This window comes from Microchirus variegatus (assembly GCF_963457635.1).
Source record: "Microchirus variegatus genome assembly, chromosome: 7".
NCBI classification, from domain to species: Eukaryota; Metazoa; Chordata; class Actinopteri; order Pleuronectiformes; family Soleidae; genus Microchirus; species Microchirus variegatus.
In genome coordinates, this window is record NC_139808.1 from 14631407 (window position 1) to 14651437 (window position 20031).

General features: G+C 41.1%; 1 protein-coding gene across 1 annotated transcript; it reads right to left on the bottom strand.

Moving 5' to 3' along the window:
* Window positions 1–1919: 1919 nt before the first annotated feature.
* klf15 (Kruppel like factor 15) lies at window positions 1920–15682 on the bottom strand. Its single transcript, XM_083892542.1, has 3 exons — window positions 15554–15682; window positions 11749–13220; window positions 1920–3876 (listed from the first exon to the last, which is right to left on the bottom strand). The coding sequence occupies exons 2-3, from the start codon at window positions 12990–12992 to the stop codon at window positions 3708–3710; spliced, it is 1413 nt and encodes a 470-aa protein (XP_083748668.1). The 5' UTR covers window positions 12993–13220; window positions 15554–15682; the 3' UTR covers window positions 1920–3707.
* Window positions 15683–20031: the final 4349 nt, after the last annotated feature.

Below are 20031 nucleotides of genomic sequence, written 5' to 3' on the forward strand. Positions count from 1 at the left end.
ATGACTTCCCATTGATGAAAAAATATATATTTTTAAGGTTGATACCAAAATGTTTTAAAGAAAACAAATGCAGTGCCCATGGTACTGTATCTCTTTAGGTCCACCTTAAGGAAAAAAAAAAAAAAAAATGAAAATGAAACTTAAGGGACAGGAAATGACATCAGTCACAGAGGCTACTGGGAGCTAACAGCAGTTAGCATTTGGAAAAGTGATCATTTGCAGGCTCTAGCAGGCACATTGCTGTCATATATAACATGTATCCACTGGACAGATAAATCCTCTGAGGCTGGAAGTTTGTGTAGGACTCTGTGCTGCACTGTGGAGCCAAGAATATAACTTTTCGCGGACTTCCGGTTATCAGACTGATAGCGATAGTGTGTTCTGACGGCTCCCTTTGCCTGGTGTAGCATGATAAATCAGCTAAATTAAAATGACTCAAAAAAAAATGTGAAAGTCAAGGATGCACACCACCGGGCCATGCTCAACCCATATCCAAAATCTTAGGGAGATATGCCTTATACTTGCTTTAAAGATAGATATAATTTAAATTGTCCATTATCGCCAAAGAAAATTGTTTGAACAAGATAATGAATATGGCTGCATTGTGAAAAACCTGACCTGAGCCTGATTCTGATTACACAATTCTTACCAGGGTGAACGTTTGTTTTTGCAAATAACAGTCAACACACACATAGATAATATCAAATGTCCAGCCAACATGACCAAACCCAAACTGATTATAATTTCTAAATATTTGTTCAAGCCCAGGCCAAACATCCACGTACAATTCAGTGTTGGGCAAAGTTATACGGGGAGTTTAGTTTAGTTATGTTAGTTATTATATTATACTCATTTAAAAAGCAATATCACTTTCCTAATTATTTGGTATCAAATATAATGACTTAAATACTCATATATTACGACATTACCTCTGGAAATCAAATCAGGAAGTTCCCTTTGGAACTGAATCCACTCCATTCACCATGGCAGCCTCTCAAAGGAAAAATAAATCACTGTCCAAACTTTGACTGTTTTCTGCATATTCCTTCTGATGTGACCTGCTGCACGTACGTCATCATAAGACAACCTGCAAGGAAGAAAAACAATCTGGTAAATCTAACATTATTACAGTTTTGTACTCCCGAGTAAAAAAAATAATATACAGAGCCCATAATGCTGTGTACAACACTGGAAGAGAAGAGAAAAACAGCACTGAGGAGTGTCTGAAACTAGGACACCACCTGTACCCGCTCCCTTGCATTTCTTATCCAAACTATGTCAAAGTCGGCGGTGCACATACTGACGCTGCCCTTAGTAAAAGTCACCTGCTGTTTGAAGCCTGTCAAGCAACCAGTTTGACAGATTTGGGATTAACAGACAGACAGATGGACATTTCTTGCATTTCTTTTATAAACACAGTCAACACTGCACACCCTGGTGTGTTCTTTCAAGAAAGTGTGTCATTTAGTACCACGGTTGCTTTGCATATAGATAACAGAAAGGTGACGGCAGCATCTGGAGCCATTCATTTCTCCATGTGAGACCAGATGGAAGCAGCTTGTTCAGTGACTCTTCTGTCCCATCTTTTTTTTCTATCTATTGCATTTCTCATCCAAACACGGCCAAAGTGGACACTGAACACAATCATGCACTTATTAAGTCACCTGCTTAGTTTGAAAACAGATGAATGAACAGAGAATTATTGTAGACACACTTTGCTTCTTTTCACTTTTATTTGTAAATGCATCTCGGATAGAACGAGGAAAAAAAATAGATATAATATATTCATATGTATTGAAACGTTAAGTTATGTACACATTTAGATTTCAACTAGAAATTTCCACAACCATTCTTTTTGTTTGAAGATATGGTGTCAGAGGTGTCATTCTCTGAGTCGTGTCCTTTTTCCAGATGTCGCTGCATATTTACATACATTCATAGGATGCAATAAAATACATGTATTCACACAAGCATTGACAATTCAAAAATTGAAAGAAAGGAATGATGAAAAAAAAAAAAAAAATGTTGTCCCCGCTTTATACACATGAAGTATGCACGAGCAGCATCGCACTCCTACAGCGGGGCGCGCTTTACATGGAGAACAATGTTTGAGGGAAAGGTTGTTGTGACTACATATCCCAAGAAGCTCATTCTCCTGGTAATTCAGCACCATTACATGTAATGTGTCCACTGATGTCGCCTTAGCATAGCATCACTGCCAGCTGTGGGCGGGGGGAGGGGGGAGGGGGGAAGGGGGGAGGGGCCTGTAACTGATAAAGCAGAGCTGAGGCAGCTTTTGTGTGAAAAACAATACAAGACTGAGACATTCAGTAAAACAGGCCAAATAATATAACACCTTTATAAAAAGTCACCTGCTTAACACGTGGATCACCTTTGAGCCTGATTTCCAAAAACCATTTGGCCACATGGTACAGTAAGGCCAGAATAAGGTACATGTGATAGCTTAATCAAACAACAACACTTACAAACACTTAACACTGATCAAAAAAAAGCTGATTTAACAATCGCTGTGCGCTTCCATTTTGTAGTACATTCAGAATGATTACACGTATGAATGCAACGGATGAGGTTATCATTTGTGTCGCCCAAAAAACGAGAGTCACAAAACTCACATTTATTATGAAGGATGATCCACCAATCAATGAACAGAAATGAGTGAAAAGTGGTTACTAAAATGAACGTCTGAGTCAGTCTAGTGAGCCACACATATGCACCTGATATCAAATCACATTTCAATCCCTGTATATTGTTCTAACCAGAGCAGGCGCACACTTTTGGGATAAATGTGGACGTCTGCTCGTACCAGACGTGGGTGATGATGACACATGGACCGTAGTGAACCTCAGCAGACTTGTACACACAGAAAAACTATGAGTAGGCTTCAACATGAGCAAACACACGTGTTCCTGTGGCATTAGTAACTTCAACATGAAAAATGTCTGCCTCCCTTTTGGTCTGTGAACACACCTTTAGTTCACGTTTGCATTCCTTGCATCGCTCTGTCATTCTCTTCCTTGAATCACAGCGGGTTTACATAAAAAGGCGAGAATGTGAGATCTCCGTTCGCTTTCTGAGCTCATCAGTAGTTTGTGTCTCTGTCTCTGCTCCAGTCCTCTTCCTGTCTATCCATAACCATAATGAATGACAAATATATGACCCAGCAAAAAAACCTGCAGAGCCCACGTAGAGGACTAGACATCCCAGTGACCTTCAAACTTCCTTAACATTGCATAACATCGGGAATGTGCAAGACATTGGCAGCTTTCAGGAAGATCAAAGGCAGTTGTTTTTAATTCAGGTAGAATTAACACACAAGGCTATTACAAAATCAGCCTCATAATCCAGACTGAATGAAAATAAGGTTATCTTATCTTCTGCTCAGGCAGGAGATAAAGACAGAACAAACAAACCAAAGTGCCAATGGCAACAACAACCGTCAGCTGCTTTTTACAGACTGGATGGTCAAATGTGTTGGCTCGCTTTTGTACAATAAATTAAAACAATCGACGTCTGCTGCGCTAAAAACAAGGCTCTCCTCCACTCACATTTTTATTTTGACTTTGTGCGTTCACCTTCACGTTCACACTCACACCTGGTGCTCCTGTGGCTTATGTCTGTACGAGAGTGATCCCAGAGATCCCAGCATTCCCTGTAATCCAAGTGTTCCCATCGATGGGAGCACGGCGTCAGTTTGCGGCGCGAACTGTTCTGCTGCTTCGTGGAAAGCGGTGCACTTTGATGTGTTTTGACAGGTGGTCACTGCGGGCAAACTTCTTCTCACAAACAGGACATTGGTAGGGTTTGACCCCCGAGTGGGAGCGCCGGTGTCGGGATAGCTCGTCTGACCGTGAAAACCTGGAAGAAACAAGAAGAAAAAAATACATTTATATTCCAAAATGAACAGAGTCTGCTATCTACTATCAATTAATCCTTCGGTTCAAATCCATGTTAAAGGGGTCATATTATACCCTATTTCTCCAAGTTAAACTAGCTCCCTGTACCTGTCTGTCACTACACAACTTGCCTACCAGATCACACTTTGCCCAAAGAGGCTGAAGCAGAGATGATGTCTAGAAGGTAGCGAGCGAGACATGAAAAATGGCAGAGAAAGTGCAGCCAGTTCCAAGAGAGACAGACTTTGACGAGAGGACTGATGGCAACCATCAAATTCTATTGGTTGCATTTTGTCCAAGTTTAGTTGCTAAACTAAATAGCTCTCTAAGAGCCTTGATTTTCAAAGGGGTCATATTATACCCTATTTCTCCAAGCTAACCTAGTTCCCTGGTGTCCTAATGAACATGTCTGTGACATGCTTTGGTCAAAATACCATAAGGATGAAGCACCACAGCAGTTCAATCACCCTGAGAAAACAGCCCTGTTCAGAACACTCTGTTTTGTAGTATCTCTTTAGGTCCACGAGACAACAATTCCAGGAAATTAGCGCATTGTGATGAGTGCAGAAGAATGAGTGCAGAAGTCAACATTGCATGTTTTATTTCCTGTAATTAGACTGAGGAGGACCACAAAAACATGAGTGAGTCGTTTTTTTCACACTTTGCAAACTGATAGGGCCTAAAATAGTCCCATAAGGAATTAAATGATTAAAAAGTTGATTTTGCATAATATGTCCCCTTTAACTAGCTTTATATTGTGTCTCTTAATCTCAGGGCTCTGACAGTAAATGTAGGGGTAACTTTTCAAATATCCCACAAAACTCAAAGCAATCCAGAGCCCAAAACTCTGGTCCTCTGGTACTCTGCTTGCATTTACTAAGTGATGTAGGAGGGAGGAAAGAGTAATGGCAGGAATGTCAACAGACAACACAGCGGACAGAAACACGGTGCTGGAGTCAAGTCAGCTGCACGCTGGCCTCTCTCTGATAGTGTCAGTGTCGGTTAAGCCAAGCACAACAGTGAAGATGAACAGCATACGTGTCTCACAGCTGCAGTCACACAATTTCACACTTGTGGAGGAGATATTAGAGATGAAGGATGTGAAGTGAATAAACAGCAAAAAAGTTGTTCAGAAACACTGGAGTTACAGTGAACACTGCCCACACATCACAACTGAAGAAGGCATCAGAAAGGTGACATGTCTTCAGGAAGCACTGATCGCTGCTGAGTCAATGTTTTTTTTTGAATAACTATGACCTGGATGAATCTACACAAACACAACAAAGGTAGTTTCCTGCTGCTCTTCGAGGGGGGTTGTACAGTAACACCACACACACACACACACACACCGTGCTGTTAATCCACACTAAATCACCGCTGTGGAAATTCCTTCACCACAACAGCTCTACTTTGGAGTATTTAAAGAAAACCAACACACATAGCAAGAACAAACACTAAAATCTTACATTGTAAACAGTGTGCACACTTACAATGTTTTACTGCGCCAAATTTGACAGTTAACCACAGTGCGTGATTGAAGAAAAGGATTTTTGGGCAGATTTTTGTCATTACTCTCGCAATGTTAATTTATCTTACGTTTCCAACAACCTTGAAATTCTTCGCCCAGCATGTGTTCCCCTATGATTTTGCATCATTATGTGACATGAGCACGCTTCACAGGTTGATGCTACTTCTTCTCTGTAACTCATTTAGACAAGCAAAGCCACAGCAACAGCCGCAGCAGCAGATTTTGCATGTGAGGCAAACGCTGCTTGGCCGAAGCCACAGAAAAGACAACGCCGTGACTTTTTCCCAGTGACCCAGTTCTCTGGAACTGACTGTCCCCAGCCACACTCTGCATCCCAGATGTTGCTCCGCTGACCTGACAAAATGATGAATTGATGCGATTGCACGCTGTAATTAAGCAACAACACTTGGGGAGCTGCAGCAGAAACCAACTGTACTCTGTGTCAAGTGCAGAAACGAGCTCAGAGCTGATGGCCACAGTTAAGCTGCTCTAGTAACAGACATGATTAAAGTACTTAAGGTATCAGACAACAGATTATAAAGGGAGACATTGCCATTGACAATATTTTATTAGTACTAAAAACACCAACTGCTCCCTTTCTAGTCCTGAGTAACCAAATAGGGGGCTGGAGAGAATTGAGATCCCATGGGAACCAACACAAACACCACAGGACATATTTACAGTTCTGTCGAGCAGATTGTCAGTGTCATTACAGGGTGAGTGTGGGATGTAATATCCTACGATATCCTACAATATCCTACATGTAAATAAAGCTTTTATTGCCCCCAAATGCTGCAAATAATACAGTACTTTTCGGTAATTCAAACGTGCTTTGCATAGATGGGCTCACGATGTAAACGGTAAGAGTGTCTGAAGTTTGACATTCCAACATCTGCTTTGGATCTGTTGCTATGTGAGGGAACACAACTATCAGAGAAAACAGTGACAGGATTTACAACGTTTCATCCCCTTTGAGTCCCGACAGCATCAATTTGAAGCAGCTTGCTCTCCGTTAAAAGGATTTGTTTTCATTTCATGTGACTCGACTTCTAAATAATCTGGATTACAAACCATACTTAAAAAGTACACACACATACAAGCTCAACCACTACAGCAGTCAGTGTGAGCTGAGCATGGGCTGGATGACGTCATGCTCTTTAAGATTTCTCAGGGAAACTCTTTTCAGGATGTCCATCCATCCCTCATGGAGGAAATTTCTTCAAATCCGGTCCAAGTGCAGGTGATTTTTTGAAAGCTAGTTGTATGAGGTAGTGACATACTTAAGAGCTGACAGTACTGCGTGCGCATCCTGCATCGAGAACCAGCCTGAGACTTGGAAGCTTGCTCTCAGTGTAAACACAGCTGCCAGCTGGAACACACAAACAGATTTTGGCATCTTAATAAAGGCTCACCTCATAAAATTTACACCTGCTAAAATCTCAAATATCTTTTTCCATTAGACTGCTTTTTCCCTCTGGAAACGAAAGTCTGTCTTGCTTTGTAAACCATTCAGTCCCCACAGCCACACTTAAGTCGATAGGCAATTTAACAAAATGGCACATAGGGGTTCAATATCTTGCCCAAGGACATTCCTATTGCAGACCAGGAGAGCCAGGGACTGAGCCAGCAACCTTCTGCTTTACCTCTTGAACCACAACTTCCCTGATGACATTACAACTGCAACTGCAAGAGGACAGGATTTGATAACCACAGGACGTGTTTCAAAACACAGGTTTAAGACCTTTACATACCTTGGTAGAAGATGGTGTCTATGCAGCCTCAAACAACCACGGCTGATCAAAACGTATGACTGATTTTGAAATGTTAGAAAACATCTGTCCTGACTCTTGAGGCCAGCAAAGCAAGGACAAGTTTGTGACGAGAATGGCAGGTAAGTATAAAAAGAGATGGATCAACACTTGTTGGGCAGCCGAGTCAAGCACTGTTGGTGACAAATCAACCTTACATCTAAATAGCCTTGAAAAACTCCACTCAGCCAATGGGCGGCCCTGCAGGAAAGGTTTGCATTAAAATATTTACTATTTAATGCAGTACTTTTCTGAAGTCAGAACATAACACTGACAAAGTTAGTCGACCTTGTGTTAACCTCGTTACACATTAGAATATGCAGTGCCATGTGCAGTTTATCTTTCCACCTAACCATTCCCTCTCTGTTCCTCCCGGTCTAAGTGAGGAACCTTGACTGATCCCTCTCTTCTCTATTATGTAGCATGGCAGCCTGAACGTTCCGAGCCCACGGTCATGGTTACTATTCAACAACTTTGTGTTTGTTCACTCCACTTCCTAACTCAACTCCTCAAGTGACTGTGTGTAAAACTGAAAATCTCAGTAAATCTTGGCTGCTCACTTGCATCTCCCAGACGTTCCCCAACCCCCATTTTCCCCCTTTGGTCGGCTCCCTCATTTACACCATCACATACAGTGGGTTACAAACACACACACACTGGTTCTCACACATATGCTCAGTTCCATCCAAACTAGATCCTGCCTTTTGTGTACAGACAAGAGAGGCCTTTGTTAGTTGGAACACACAGCCTAGATTACGAGCACAAACATCTCTCCCCTCATGTTTTAGGACTCACTTGTGCAGCATGACAAGAACTGGTGGCAGATCTCCAGTTTGGTTCTACAGTCAAATGGTCTCACACAAAGCTCCTGTGGGACTTTAATTCTGAGTCAGTAACTGCATGCAAAGGGCCGTTTATAAATAGCTACATGCATGTGAATGTGGATTTTTACACGGCACCAATGCATTTCACTGGAACATCTATGTGACATTATCCATCCAACTTCCTCTCTGCCTTCTTAATGGCACATGTTTGATCAGTTAACTGAGGATGGATCTGCATCACCTGTCCAGTGCAGTAGTTGCTGTTGATATTTGTTTCATAATTAGTACAAACACTATTGAATACATTTCAGATTGATTTTTGCACCCAAATGACAAACAGAAAACAACAAACACTTGATCAACAGGGAAAGAAGAAAACAGCCTTAGTCTACATGGAGCATATGAAATGACCTATATGCAGAGTAGGTGCAGGAAAACAGCCAATAACAGCACTCACTCTCTCTGAAATGACATGTGATCTGATTGGTCAAAGCCTCCGTTCATATTATATTATGTGCAGAAGTGTCTTTCTCTCTAAAATCACTCCACTTCCATTACACTGGAAGGTTATTTTGAAAGTAATGATCATTACTGCCAAAATCTTGGACCAGGGTTTTCATGAATGAGTGAATATAAGTACATTTTTAGTGCACATATCAACGGCTCGTGAGCAGCACATGCAACATTTAAATACTTGCTGCATGTGCAGTAAATCATTGTGCTCATTGTCTTAATGCTTAACGTTGTGCTGCTCCTTCAGCATGATTCATACATTCAGTAATGTTTTACAATAACTTGACAATAACTTATGACAAGTTATGACAAAAGACTCCTCCTATTGCACATACATGTAGGGTTAAAAAGCATATTTCCACTTCTGTATACCTACCACAAATAAGTATTTTTGCATACTTAGTAGTTTAGCTTAGTAAAAAAAAAAGTTTTATTAGCCACTACTGTAACTGAGATTTACTGCACAGTGAACATGAGGCAGTCAGGCTTGTCATTTTACAGTATGTTTAGTGTGAGTGTTAGGGTTGGGTGCTTTGTGGCTTCTGACAGATGAGCTACATGGAAAAACTAGTTCAGAGAGCAAACAGTAAAGATAAATTCACAGTTCACCAAACCACATGTAGGAAACTGCACTTCTGCTTGCTATTATACTGTGTAACCAAGTTTCATTTTCTTCGCACTCAGGTAAAATTCCTCAGCTCCACTCCGATCACATACCCATATACAGTAGAACAGTATTCCTTCTTTTTTCTCCAAGTACCACCAGAGGAAGATTGCATACCACTCACTCTTAGAAATAAGGGTTCCAAAAGGGTCCTTCTCCAAGGGCTGAGGTTCTACCTGGAACCATTTAGAAAGGGTTTTTCAAGGGTTCTTGGTAACACTAATGATTCCAGTAAGAACCATTTTGATCCAGAGAACCCTTTAAATCCCTTTCCTGAATAAAGGATTTTAAAAGGGTTCTTGGTGGAACCTTTATAAAAAGGTTCTCCTATGAGGACAAGCCAAAGAACCTTATATGGTTCTACTTAGCACTTTTATTTCTAAGAGTGCTGGTGGTACATGTACCACAGTTTGAGAAGCATGGGTCTACAGCATCTGTATACATAATGTTAATAAGTAATGGCAACTGAAGCCGTGAAGCAGCGGTATAGTCATGTTGGCTAAACTGAAAGTAGATCAGTAATGTGGTTCAAGTGCCTTAAATTATGAACACTACAAATGACCAAAGTAAATGCACACAGTTCTATCCATCGACCTTCCCTCTATCCATTATCTACCACTTATCCTTCGAGGGTCACAGGGGACTTAGATTCCATTCCACATTAAATTAAATCGCATTACCTTCCAAATAAAACAAGCTGTTAATATGGGTGTCCAGGATGAGTGAGGGGTCAACTGAAGTTTGAGTAAACCCATCTACTTAAAGACAATTCATGGAATATAATATAATATGGGATCAGGTACAGGTGTAGGGAACATTGGACTGACACAGACCCTTATTCTAGCATGAATGGAAGTGCAGGCATGTTCATACACGTGAGCAGAACGTGTGCACAACTCTCTAATAATATGGAACGCAGAAAGTATGACGACGCCTTGAGACCACTGCTGTCGTCCTATCAGTAGATTCTGTTGGTGACTTTCTAAATGGCAAAGCAATGCACATTATCCCTTTAACACCTTAGACTCAAAATGTTTGCCTCAACATTTTGTTTTCACTGCATGTTAAAATAGTGTATTAACAATTTAAAAGCAAGAAAAACAAAATGTTTTATTTAGAAAAAAAACAGTGTAGTTGTACATGAACACCAGATTTAGTGTGTTCAATTTGAACTTTGGACAGTATAAAACATATTAAACATAATTGTTTGAGTTTGTGTCTCAAAGGCCAAAAATGAAAACTATGCACATGTGTTTTCCCAACTCTCTACTCTTTGGTGACACAGACACTGATTATCTGGCTTCCCGCAACAGTGCAAGTGAATTACTGTAATAACCACAAGTTGGCTTTGATGTGGCTTTGATGTGCAACTTCTCAGCTCAGAAACTGTTGGAAATTTTTCCGATAGCATAAACTGTCACGTAATCATGGTAATGCAAAGTGCGCAAATGTGTCGTCTGCAATACGCTCGATGCTAAAGGGTTAGGTTCTCTGCCTTTAACCCTAACCCTGGTTCCAAATTAGAGCTTGCCCGCTTTCTATACTTCTAAAAAAAAATACACATTTACACATGAACATATGCTGCCCCAGCAACTGCACAGCTGAACAGGAGTTTCAACAGGAGGTGCCAATGTTGTGTCCATGTGAATCCAGGCCATTATGTTCTGTCCCAGATTTAGTTCACATCCTTAAAAAACGAGACACCAACCCCAACCATTCCGGCTCATCTCAGCTCGCATAGTCACACGACCCCCATGTGCTCTGGTTGAGAGCACATGTTTTCATACAGTAGCATTGTCGTGAGGACATTGCAAATCTATAAAGAGATTTTTGAGTGTTAAGACTTGGAGTAAATCCCTCTGTTACAAACCAGATTTAGGGGACAGGACATTTGGTTAAGAGATTATAAAAGAGGGGACAGGGCACAGGGGTGGCAAGACCCTATCTCTTCCTGACAGGAGAGACCTCTTCTCATATTGTGCAAAATGATGAGAATCTTTCTGTTTTGTCTTCCTGTTGTCATTAGGATGCTTCAGTTTAGGTTCAAGTGTGGGGTTAGGTATTTAGTTGAGATGGTATAAGATAAGAGTAAGGAATGCATTATGTCTGAGCATTTCCACAACTGTAGGAAGATAGATGTGCCTGTGTGTGTGTGTGACAGGTCAGTTTAAGTGTCACTTCAAAACTGTATCACACTGAGCAACATGACACTATCTACAGCACATACAAACGTTCCACTGCCATATAATTACTGCTGCTTCCAGATGGGACACACAAGCCCATTTACAGCAGCCATATTCACACTAAAGTCTGCCGTTAATGCTCAGCCCTGCAAGTAAACAGCTTTTTAAACAGGCTTTATACAACCAGTCATGGGTGATTATTCAAAATCAATTTCTTATAGTCTGTCAGTAGGTGAATGTATTATGTTGTCAACCAGTGTTCAAAATTCAGAAGGCACACATTCATTCAGTTAGTCTACACTTTGTTCACCCACCTCCATCCACAGCCCTGCCAGTTGCAGGCGAAGGGCTTCTCCCCCGTGTGCCTTCTCAGGTGGGCTTTTAGGTGGCTGCTCTTGGTGTACATCTTGGTGCACCCAGGAAAAGTGCATTTGTGCATTTTAATAAGATCCGCCACTGGATTCTTCTGGAACTTTTGACCACCGGCAAGAATCCCTGCTCCCTGGCAAACTGAGCTGTCTCCGAGCCCAATGGGCTTAGCTGCGATGGGGACAGGAGCAATGCGCACAAACTTGGTGGATATGTTCAGGTTAGATGATGGCACGACGTGGGGCACCAGCGCAAAGGTCTGACCTTGGATGTTCACGAGTAGCTGTGCAATTTTGATGTCTGTTGCTGGGGGAGGCTGTGGAGGCTGGGGTACTGGGGCAAGAGGTGCTGCTGCAGGCTCCTGCTTGATCTGAAGTGGCTGAATTTGAAGGATGACAGGCATTCCACTACTGGCAGCACCACTGTCTGCTGATGATGGTTTGCTGAGTGATGAATTCTTGGCCCCAGTTCTGGATTCATCTGTAGAGTCATCTGATGTAGCTTTGGTCTCGCTGGAGGCACAAGTGGCCAGGTCAGTGGTGCTGCCAGTGGGGACAGTTTGGTCTGAATACTTGGCCTCTGGCTCTGGTTTATGGTCAGATGAAGCCTCCTTGCACCACTCAAGGCCAACTTCAAGACCATGACCTTCCTCTATTCCCATCCTCATCTCAGGTGAACCCTCTCGGATTTCCTGCTTTATCACCACCTCCATATTCTCCTCCAGGAACTCTTCAATTTCTTCCAGAGTGGGCTGAAAGGACCCACAAAGTTGTTCCTCCGTCTCCACATTAGACCAGGTGAGGAAGTCAAGATTTTCCTCCTTTATCGGCTCACGTTCAGAAAGCTCATTTCTTCGTGAGTCCCAGAGGAAGGTGGATAATGGTATAGGTGCTCCCGACCCTGCTGAAACACTACTGACACTTAAAGAGGCCTGGGACAGCAAGTGGTCCAGGATGCTATCCTGGCTCTCAGCGCTGGAGTTGCTGCCATAGCTGGAGCTGAGCACCTGCGAGTCTGGGCTGGAGCAGGAACGTGGGCTGGACGATTCGCTTAAGTCATCCTCAGAAAGTGGTGAAGGCATCACCTGGTAGATCCCCAGGTCTGTCACCATGTCAGAAAGCTGGTAGGCCAGTGGAGAGCCACTGTTGGGATGAAAAATCTCCTTGCTCAATGGAAAATGATCTACCATCCCCTGGCTAGTGCCAAACCTCTGTCTCCAGTTGGACTCGGAGTCTGTGTTTGGCTTATAAGAGAGTTATTCCTTGTGCGGCTGGAAAAGTTAGGCCAAACAAACCCAGGTCATCAAGGTCATGCGTCCCACTAGTGTGAGATAGTGAAACACCTGGGTATTCTCTCAGACTGGAAAAAGTAAATGGCAGGGAAACAATCCAAGGTCTCCAGTCAGGATACAGTACGTCTAAATAGAAAAAAACACAGGACGAAATAATCTGTTAGTCTTGATGCTAACCGAGCCAATTCAAAAAATACTATTAGGAAAAAGTGCTTTAAATGATTAAATATGTCTTGAATGTCTCAATTAAGTGCCATGTATTCTATACGTAACTGTGATATAGCACAGCTAAAAAACAAATTCAGCTATTACATAACACAATGGAGTTCAACAAGTCCTACAGTTTAAATGACTGTGTCAGTCATGTCTCTACCCTCCGATTTGATCGTTTTGAACCATGGCAACAATGATCAACACATTTGACAAACTGTCATGATACAGTTGTAAATAAAAGAATCACATGACAGTCTTGTGTATTGTCGACCCATTCATCCACATGTATTCATATCGTTAACTTCCTCTTCCTATCATAGTTACTGTGACCACGCGTGGTCCAACGACAACAAAACATAATTGAGATCATGTTTGTTTACAAAAGAACATTTCCTTTTCAAGCATCACTTGAAAATACACTTCTGCTGCAATGACTCACAACTTAATTGCTTAACCCTTTAACCTGCACGTATAATAACTCAGCACAACAGATGGTCCCTCAATGACATTTAACAGTTCAAACATACAGGGTTAAGTTGTTTCCTTTGCGTCCAAACGATGATGTAAAAAGAAAATAGATACAAACTTTGTCAGAGGTGGAGATTGGTCTGCCACCACTGAATATCATTTACAGTAGAAAAATGAAACTCTCCTTTACATTTATCTTGTTTATTGGGTGTCTCTAAGCAAAGGATGCAGTGACAGTTGCTCTTGTTTTGGTGGAACATTTGCACGCTGTTGCCCAAATTCACAGCAAATAACATTTAAAAAAAAACAGTAATACACTCTGTGACCTTGCAAACCTTTTGTGAAAAATAATGTGATTTCTACAGAGATATAACAGAATATAAGAGATATATAGGCAATATTTCAATACAGTTTTTTTCAGTAGATTTACAGTAGATTTTTAAAAAAATTTAAAATCGTAAAATGCACATAAAAACAGTCTGACTAAAGGCACCGTGTGTAATCTTCAATGGAAATAGAAGGAATATTATCTTACTTCACGGATGTTATTTCCTTTTTATTGTACAAGGATTGTTTATCATCAACCTTATCTCTTTTTATGGGTTTAAAGTACTTTATGGCTAAAAGATCAGTAGGCCGCAGTCGTGTCATGTATAAAAACAAATTATGACATGCGGTTCAACTTTGTCATATTTTCATCTTGTCCAACTATGAACTTTATAAATAGGATATTTTCCTTGAGGGTCATATACCCCCCTCCTCCTTCCTCCACCTCCTCCTTTTCCAGAGGCCCCCGCATGGTCTCAATGACCGAGAGTAAACTCAGGCTACAGGAGGAGGAGGAGGAGGAGGAAGGAGGGGGAAGTGGGGCACTGTCAACAATATAATCAGACAACACGCATGGGTCAGTACAGGCAGCAGAGTGCGCTCTTGTGCTGCATCAATCACCTGCTCGGTTTGTTTATGGGACAATTAGAGCATTTAAGCAGCAGCCACATCACTGGCCGAGGAGAAAACATCATCTATGTTACTTTATGTTTACAGTATATATACATTAGGAGCTGAATGCATGTTACTTGTTATGGGTCACGTGTCCTTCCCGCACGTGCTCTCTTTATTAGTTATTATATTCCATTTAAAATGATGTATATATGTATATATTAAAATGAACAACACATTTATTTTGAGGGGAAGATCTAAAAAAATAATTAGAAAAAGGACATTCTCCATGTACAAATTTATAATAAAAATAGACCTAAAATGTGGTTTTAAATGTAACTGATGCTCCATGTTAAACAACCACACTGTATATGAATAATTCATTATAAAGCATCTTAAAAATGTGTTTTAAAAACTCTCTTTTTCCTATTTGCTAAATAACAACAACAATTACATAACCATGATGTGATCCAACAGTCACACCTCCCAACAGCATGGAACAGAAAAATCCCCTCTCGCACGCGCCAGCTGCGTTCAGGAGACTCTTAACTGCTCACTTCATTCATTGAAGCCGATATTGTGCTTTTAATCTGCCGCAGAGCAACAACCCGGAGCCCCGTGCTAATCCACAGAGGTTCCCCACGCGGAGCAGCGTGCCGTGTTTCCCCTCGCCGTCGCCTCCACGGTCGCGCACAGCATACACAAGTTGGCGCGCGTCACCGCTTCCAACGTAAACATGTTTTCATCCAGCCCCGCTGCTGCTGCAGCACCGAGCGGAAACACGCGCACGCATCAACACACGGTCCTAGTAACGGGGAGAGCAAACCTCCTTAACTCACCGTGTTTACGCACAGCAAATATATTCCCAATGCAGGAAGAAGAAGAAGAAGAAGAAGCGTGGAAAATGTTTAAATCCTGACGGGACCAGAACGTGATTTGCCCTTGAGACGCGCGCCACTTCAACAACAACAGCAGCAGCAGCAGCAGCAGCAACACACGACTGGACGGATCGTTCACTGAGTTGTACTATAAGAGCGTCACATGACTCTGCCAGTGTGCTCCACGGTTAGTGTAGTGAGCGAGCCGTGAGAGGCTGCTGCTCCTGAAGGCTCGTCCCCGCTGCGCAGCCTCATTGGTCAGCCGCGGTGGGGGATGGAGGCGGGTCATCCGGGTCTGTCAGTCAGTGACAGAGTCAGTGCTGCGTGGAAAAACATGTGGGCCTCAAGAGTGTTTTTTAACCTGTGATCAAAGACAAAACAACAGGCGCAGAGCACAGTTAATGTGGAATGTTTTCACTCCCAGATATGGACATAAACAGGACCATAAAACCAAGGGTGTAAAGACTTAAGCGTTTATTGCCAGAACTTGAACATTTTATACATAAATAGATTCTCGATTCAAAAATTAATACAATGCATAGTGTGTTAAGGCAAATTATGGCATCAAAACAGTACAGATAATGTGATAATGTGATCGCACAAAGGCAAAAGTTAACATTTATTAATTCAAAACAAATAAAAACTTACTTACTGTACAAAAGCTTAGGCTAGCTGCCTTTTCTCCCAGAAGTTACAAAAAGAAACTGTACAAAAATAAAACAAACTGGTGTTTTGTGTGGTTTTTCAAAATAGAAACTTCAAAAATATACATATGTATATTATATATATATATATATGTATATATATTTTTTTTTTATCGATTTTTGAAGTTTATGAATAGATTTTTTCCCCCACCCCTAATATACATATATATATATATATATATATATATATATATATATATGTGTGTGTGTGTGTGTTATTGGCAAATCCTGTGTTTGTCCTACAATTTCATTTAAAGAAATATCTGCTGTAAAAAACGTCTATTATGCCAGGTTTATTCAAGACATGCTTGAGCATTACACACACATGTTGCACGAGTCATCACTCATTGACAGCTCGCTAATATCGTAAGACCAGCTTTAAGTCGCATCACTTCATTCCCGATTCCAATGATCACATATATATTTGTGATCATATACACATAGGACCATAATGGATGGATGAATATATACATACTCACAAACTGAATCTCTGTATGGTACAACAACTGCAGCGCTGTCGACTGTGAAGCACTGCAAAGGGTGGTGAAATCTGCCCAAAGGACTATTGGCTCACAACTGATATCCTAAACGCTGTGTTAACAAAGCCAAATCCATTATGAAGGATGCCACCCACCAAAACCATGGCCTTTTCATGCATGTGGCAGGCGACACAGGAGGCTGCACTCCTGCACCAGCAGGCTCAGGATCAGCTTCTTCTCAGAGGCTGTAACACTGCTGAACAATCCCCCGCCTCTCGTGTAACATTTGCACTGTACTGTGTACCTGTTTACATTCACTTCACTGCTGTATTCACCCGTGTTTACATTTACTCCTGCACTGTTTCACCAGTGCCCTTGCACTTTCATTCCTTAATCTGCCCATAAACCTGTGCAATATACACATACATCTTACTTGTAAATCATACTTGTCTAACCATACACTGTTATAACCTGCACTGTGGTATTTATCGCTTCTCTTTGCACTACTGGTTAGATGTCAACTGTATTTCATTGGTTCTCTGCTTGTACTCTGCTGAATGACAATACAGTTAAAACTAATCTAAATCCAATATAATCATATATATATATATATATAAACAAATATATATATATAAAGTCAGAATATTATTGTATTATTATTGTTTTAGTTACATTTGGACAGTTGTAAATGCCCCACTAACTAATTGTCTAATTCAACAATAGATACAATTTGACTATGACATAGATAGGATGGGATAGGATCTCTATGTTGTTTTTCTACCTGTGTTTTAATTGTTCTTTTATTCTACGGACATCCTGTGCTTGTAGAAGGCAAGAGGGGAATGCTTTGGTAAGGCATCAGTAAAGCCTCATTTTCACCAAGCAGTACTACAGTGCAGTTCGACTCGCTCCGGTGAGGTTTGCAAAAGTACACACTGATCAGGCTTGTGTTGGGTGTGGGACCTGGAAATATAAATGATATCGCTATTTGTGTCAGCCAGGTAAATAGTGTCATGTCATGCCAGCGTGACACAGTGAAACAACAAAGAGAAAGAACACAGTCAACAAAGAGCAACAATGGAACACATCCAGCATTCCATATTCTTTCTTCTTGGCACGTGACTGTCTATCGTATGAAGAAGACAAGCTTTGTTTGGGTAACATGTTGTTGCCAAAAATGTAACTCAGGCACTTGAGTAAAGGAGTATACTGTAAACAGTGTTGGGTAGGATACTTTTAAAATGTCTTGACTAAAGACTAATTAACTGTATACTATATATACTACTATGTTTTTATACTGATCTCCTCATCCTCTTCGGCCTGTCAATTCTTCCTGAATATCATCTGGAAATCGACCAACAACACTGTATTCTCCTCTGCCACTTCCTCCTTGGGGATCTCTTTGTGATTTAGGGGAACCACTCTGTTCAGAGCTTCACTGATGTGTTTGGGAAAGAGTCGGGTGAGCGGAGGAGTCCTTCATTTGGGACAACACTCTTCATTTGACGAGTGATGCTGTAAGTGATATTTCTATCAGGTGCTGGGCGTAGTCAGTCGTGGGCAATGAAAAAAAGCAAGGTCGCAGTGCATTGTGTATAAATTATTGCATTACATTGCAATACATTTCATAGTCCAGTGACAAGTGGGGCTGAAAATTATATGAAATGATCAAAAGGTCCTGTGTTCCCACTGGCAAATATTAACTTTGCAGCATCAACATGGTGACCAGAAGAGGCACTCAGTAGGGTTATAGCTCGACTACGCCACTCAATTGGACAACTGTCCTTGTCCCACAACACAAGCATTAGTGGGGAATCCATTTATTGACTGAAAAGTGTCCGCCTCCACTACACTAGGTGGCGATGCGCCCCCTTTTCAGCTCGTTAGTATTAGGCGGCCTCTGGTTTAAGTTGCTTCTAGATGCCAAGTACCATTCCAAAACCTTCCTTCCATTGATGAACTTATGATGAATTATTACATTCTTTAAACTCCCAGAGCATACAATCTGTCTCATTGTTAGTCCAAATATGTGTCAGCCTAAGTTGCTTTTGTGTCATTCTTCCTTGTACTGGTTTTTTATTTTTTTTATTCATGGGTGTTAGAGTGAACTGTGTTGCCTGCACAAAGTGGCCAGGCCAGATTGAATCTGACCTAAGCTCGACTAAGGCTTGTGTAAATGGGTGTGTTATTCCATTTACTATAATTCTAGTCCGACTAACATTAGACTTTTTTTGACACACACACACAGAAAGAGGAAGCTACTCTGTCAAGAACAATGTGGGTAAACCAGTGCAGCCTGACAGGAAGTGTTCCATGTTCGTCGTTAATGTGGGGCACATAAACGACACAGAGTTATTTTGGGAAATGCACCTGTAATTACTATAGGCGTATGCACATAACTGACTACCCCACCTTTCTTCATATGAACACCTGGAGGCAGGACCTGAAAATAGAAACACTTATTTTCTTTTCTATCTTTTCTGCTGGTGCTTAGGATCGTGTTTACATGGAAAGTTGATCTGTTCCCTATTGAGGAGAGGACGGACGGTGCTGGAGGATGACAGGTATACTGTAAATATGTACAGTAATAACAGCTGCTTCCCAGTACATATGGGAATAGGACAAGATATCATGAAAAGGTTCCTGCTACATAAACTACATAAATACTTAAGGTAAATACAGGTGACAGTTCTCACTCCACTTCATTTATCTGATGACTTATTTTGTAACTGCACCTATGTGACCCGTTTGTTTAATATGATGCATTGTGATATGAAAACATTCACTACAGCAGTTTTATAGATTTCTCTGCTGCTAATGTGTGTATACATGAGTGACAATTATCTCAGATACATGTATGTAGTAGGCATTGTGCATATTTCTTATGCTTAGAACTTACTTTATTGTATTAAAAGGTGCAGTAGGCTCGCTATGTTTGTCAATATTGATCAATGATTCCATACTAAACTGTTTACAACTCTGGGAAAATCTGGCTCGTGACGATAGACATCGACCAATCACAAGGCAGTATAGAGAAAGAGAGGACACACTCCTATTGGCTGTTCTGCTACAACTGCTGTGCATAAATGTCACTTCAGAGGACTTTCTATGGCACAATGAATGCAAAGACTCTAAAATAGAGTCTGATAATGCAATAAAACACGTTAACATGGATTTTTACAAAGTTTATAAGAAACTCAGCACTTAAAGGTGCCATATGTAAGAATGTGGCCAAAAACTGTTACTACATTCAAAT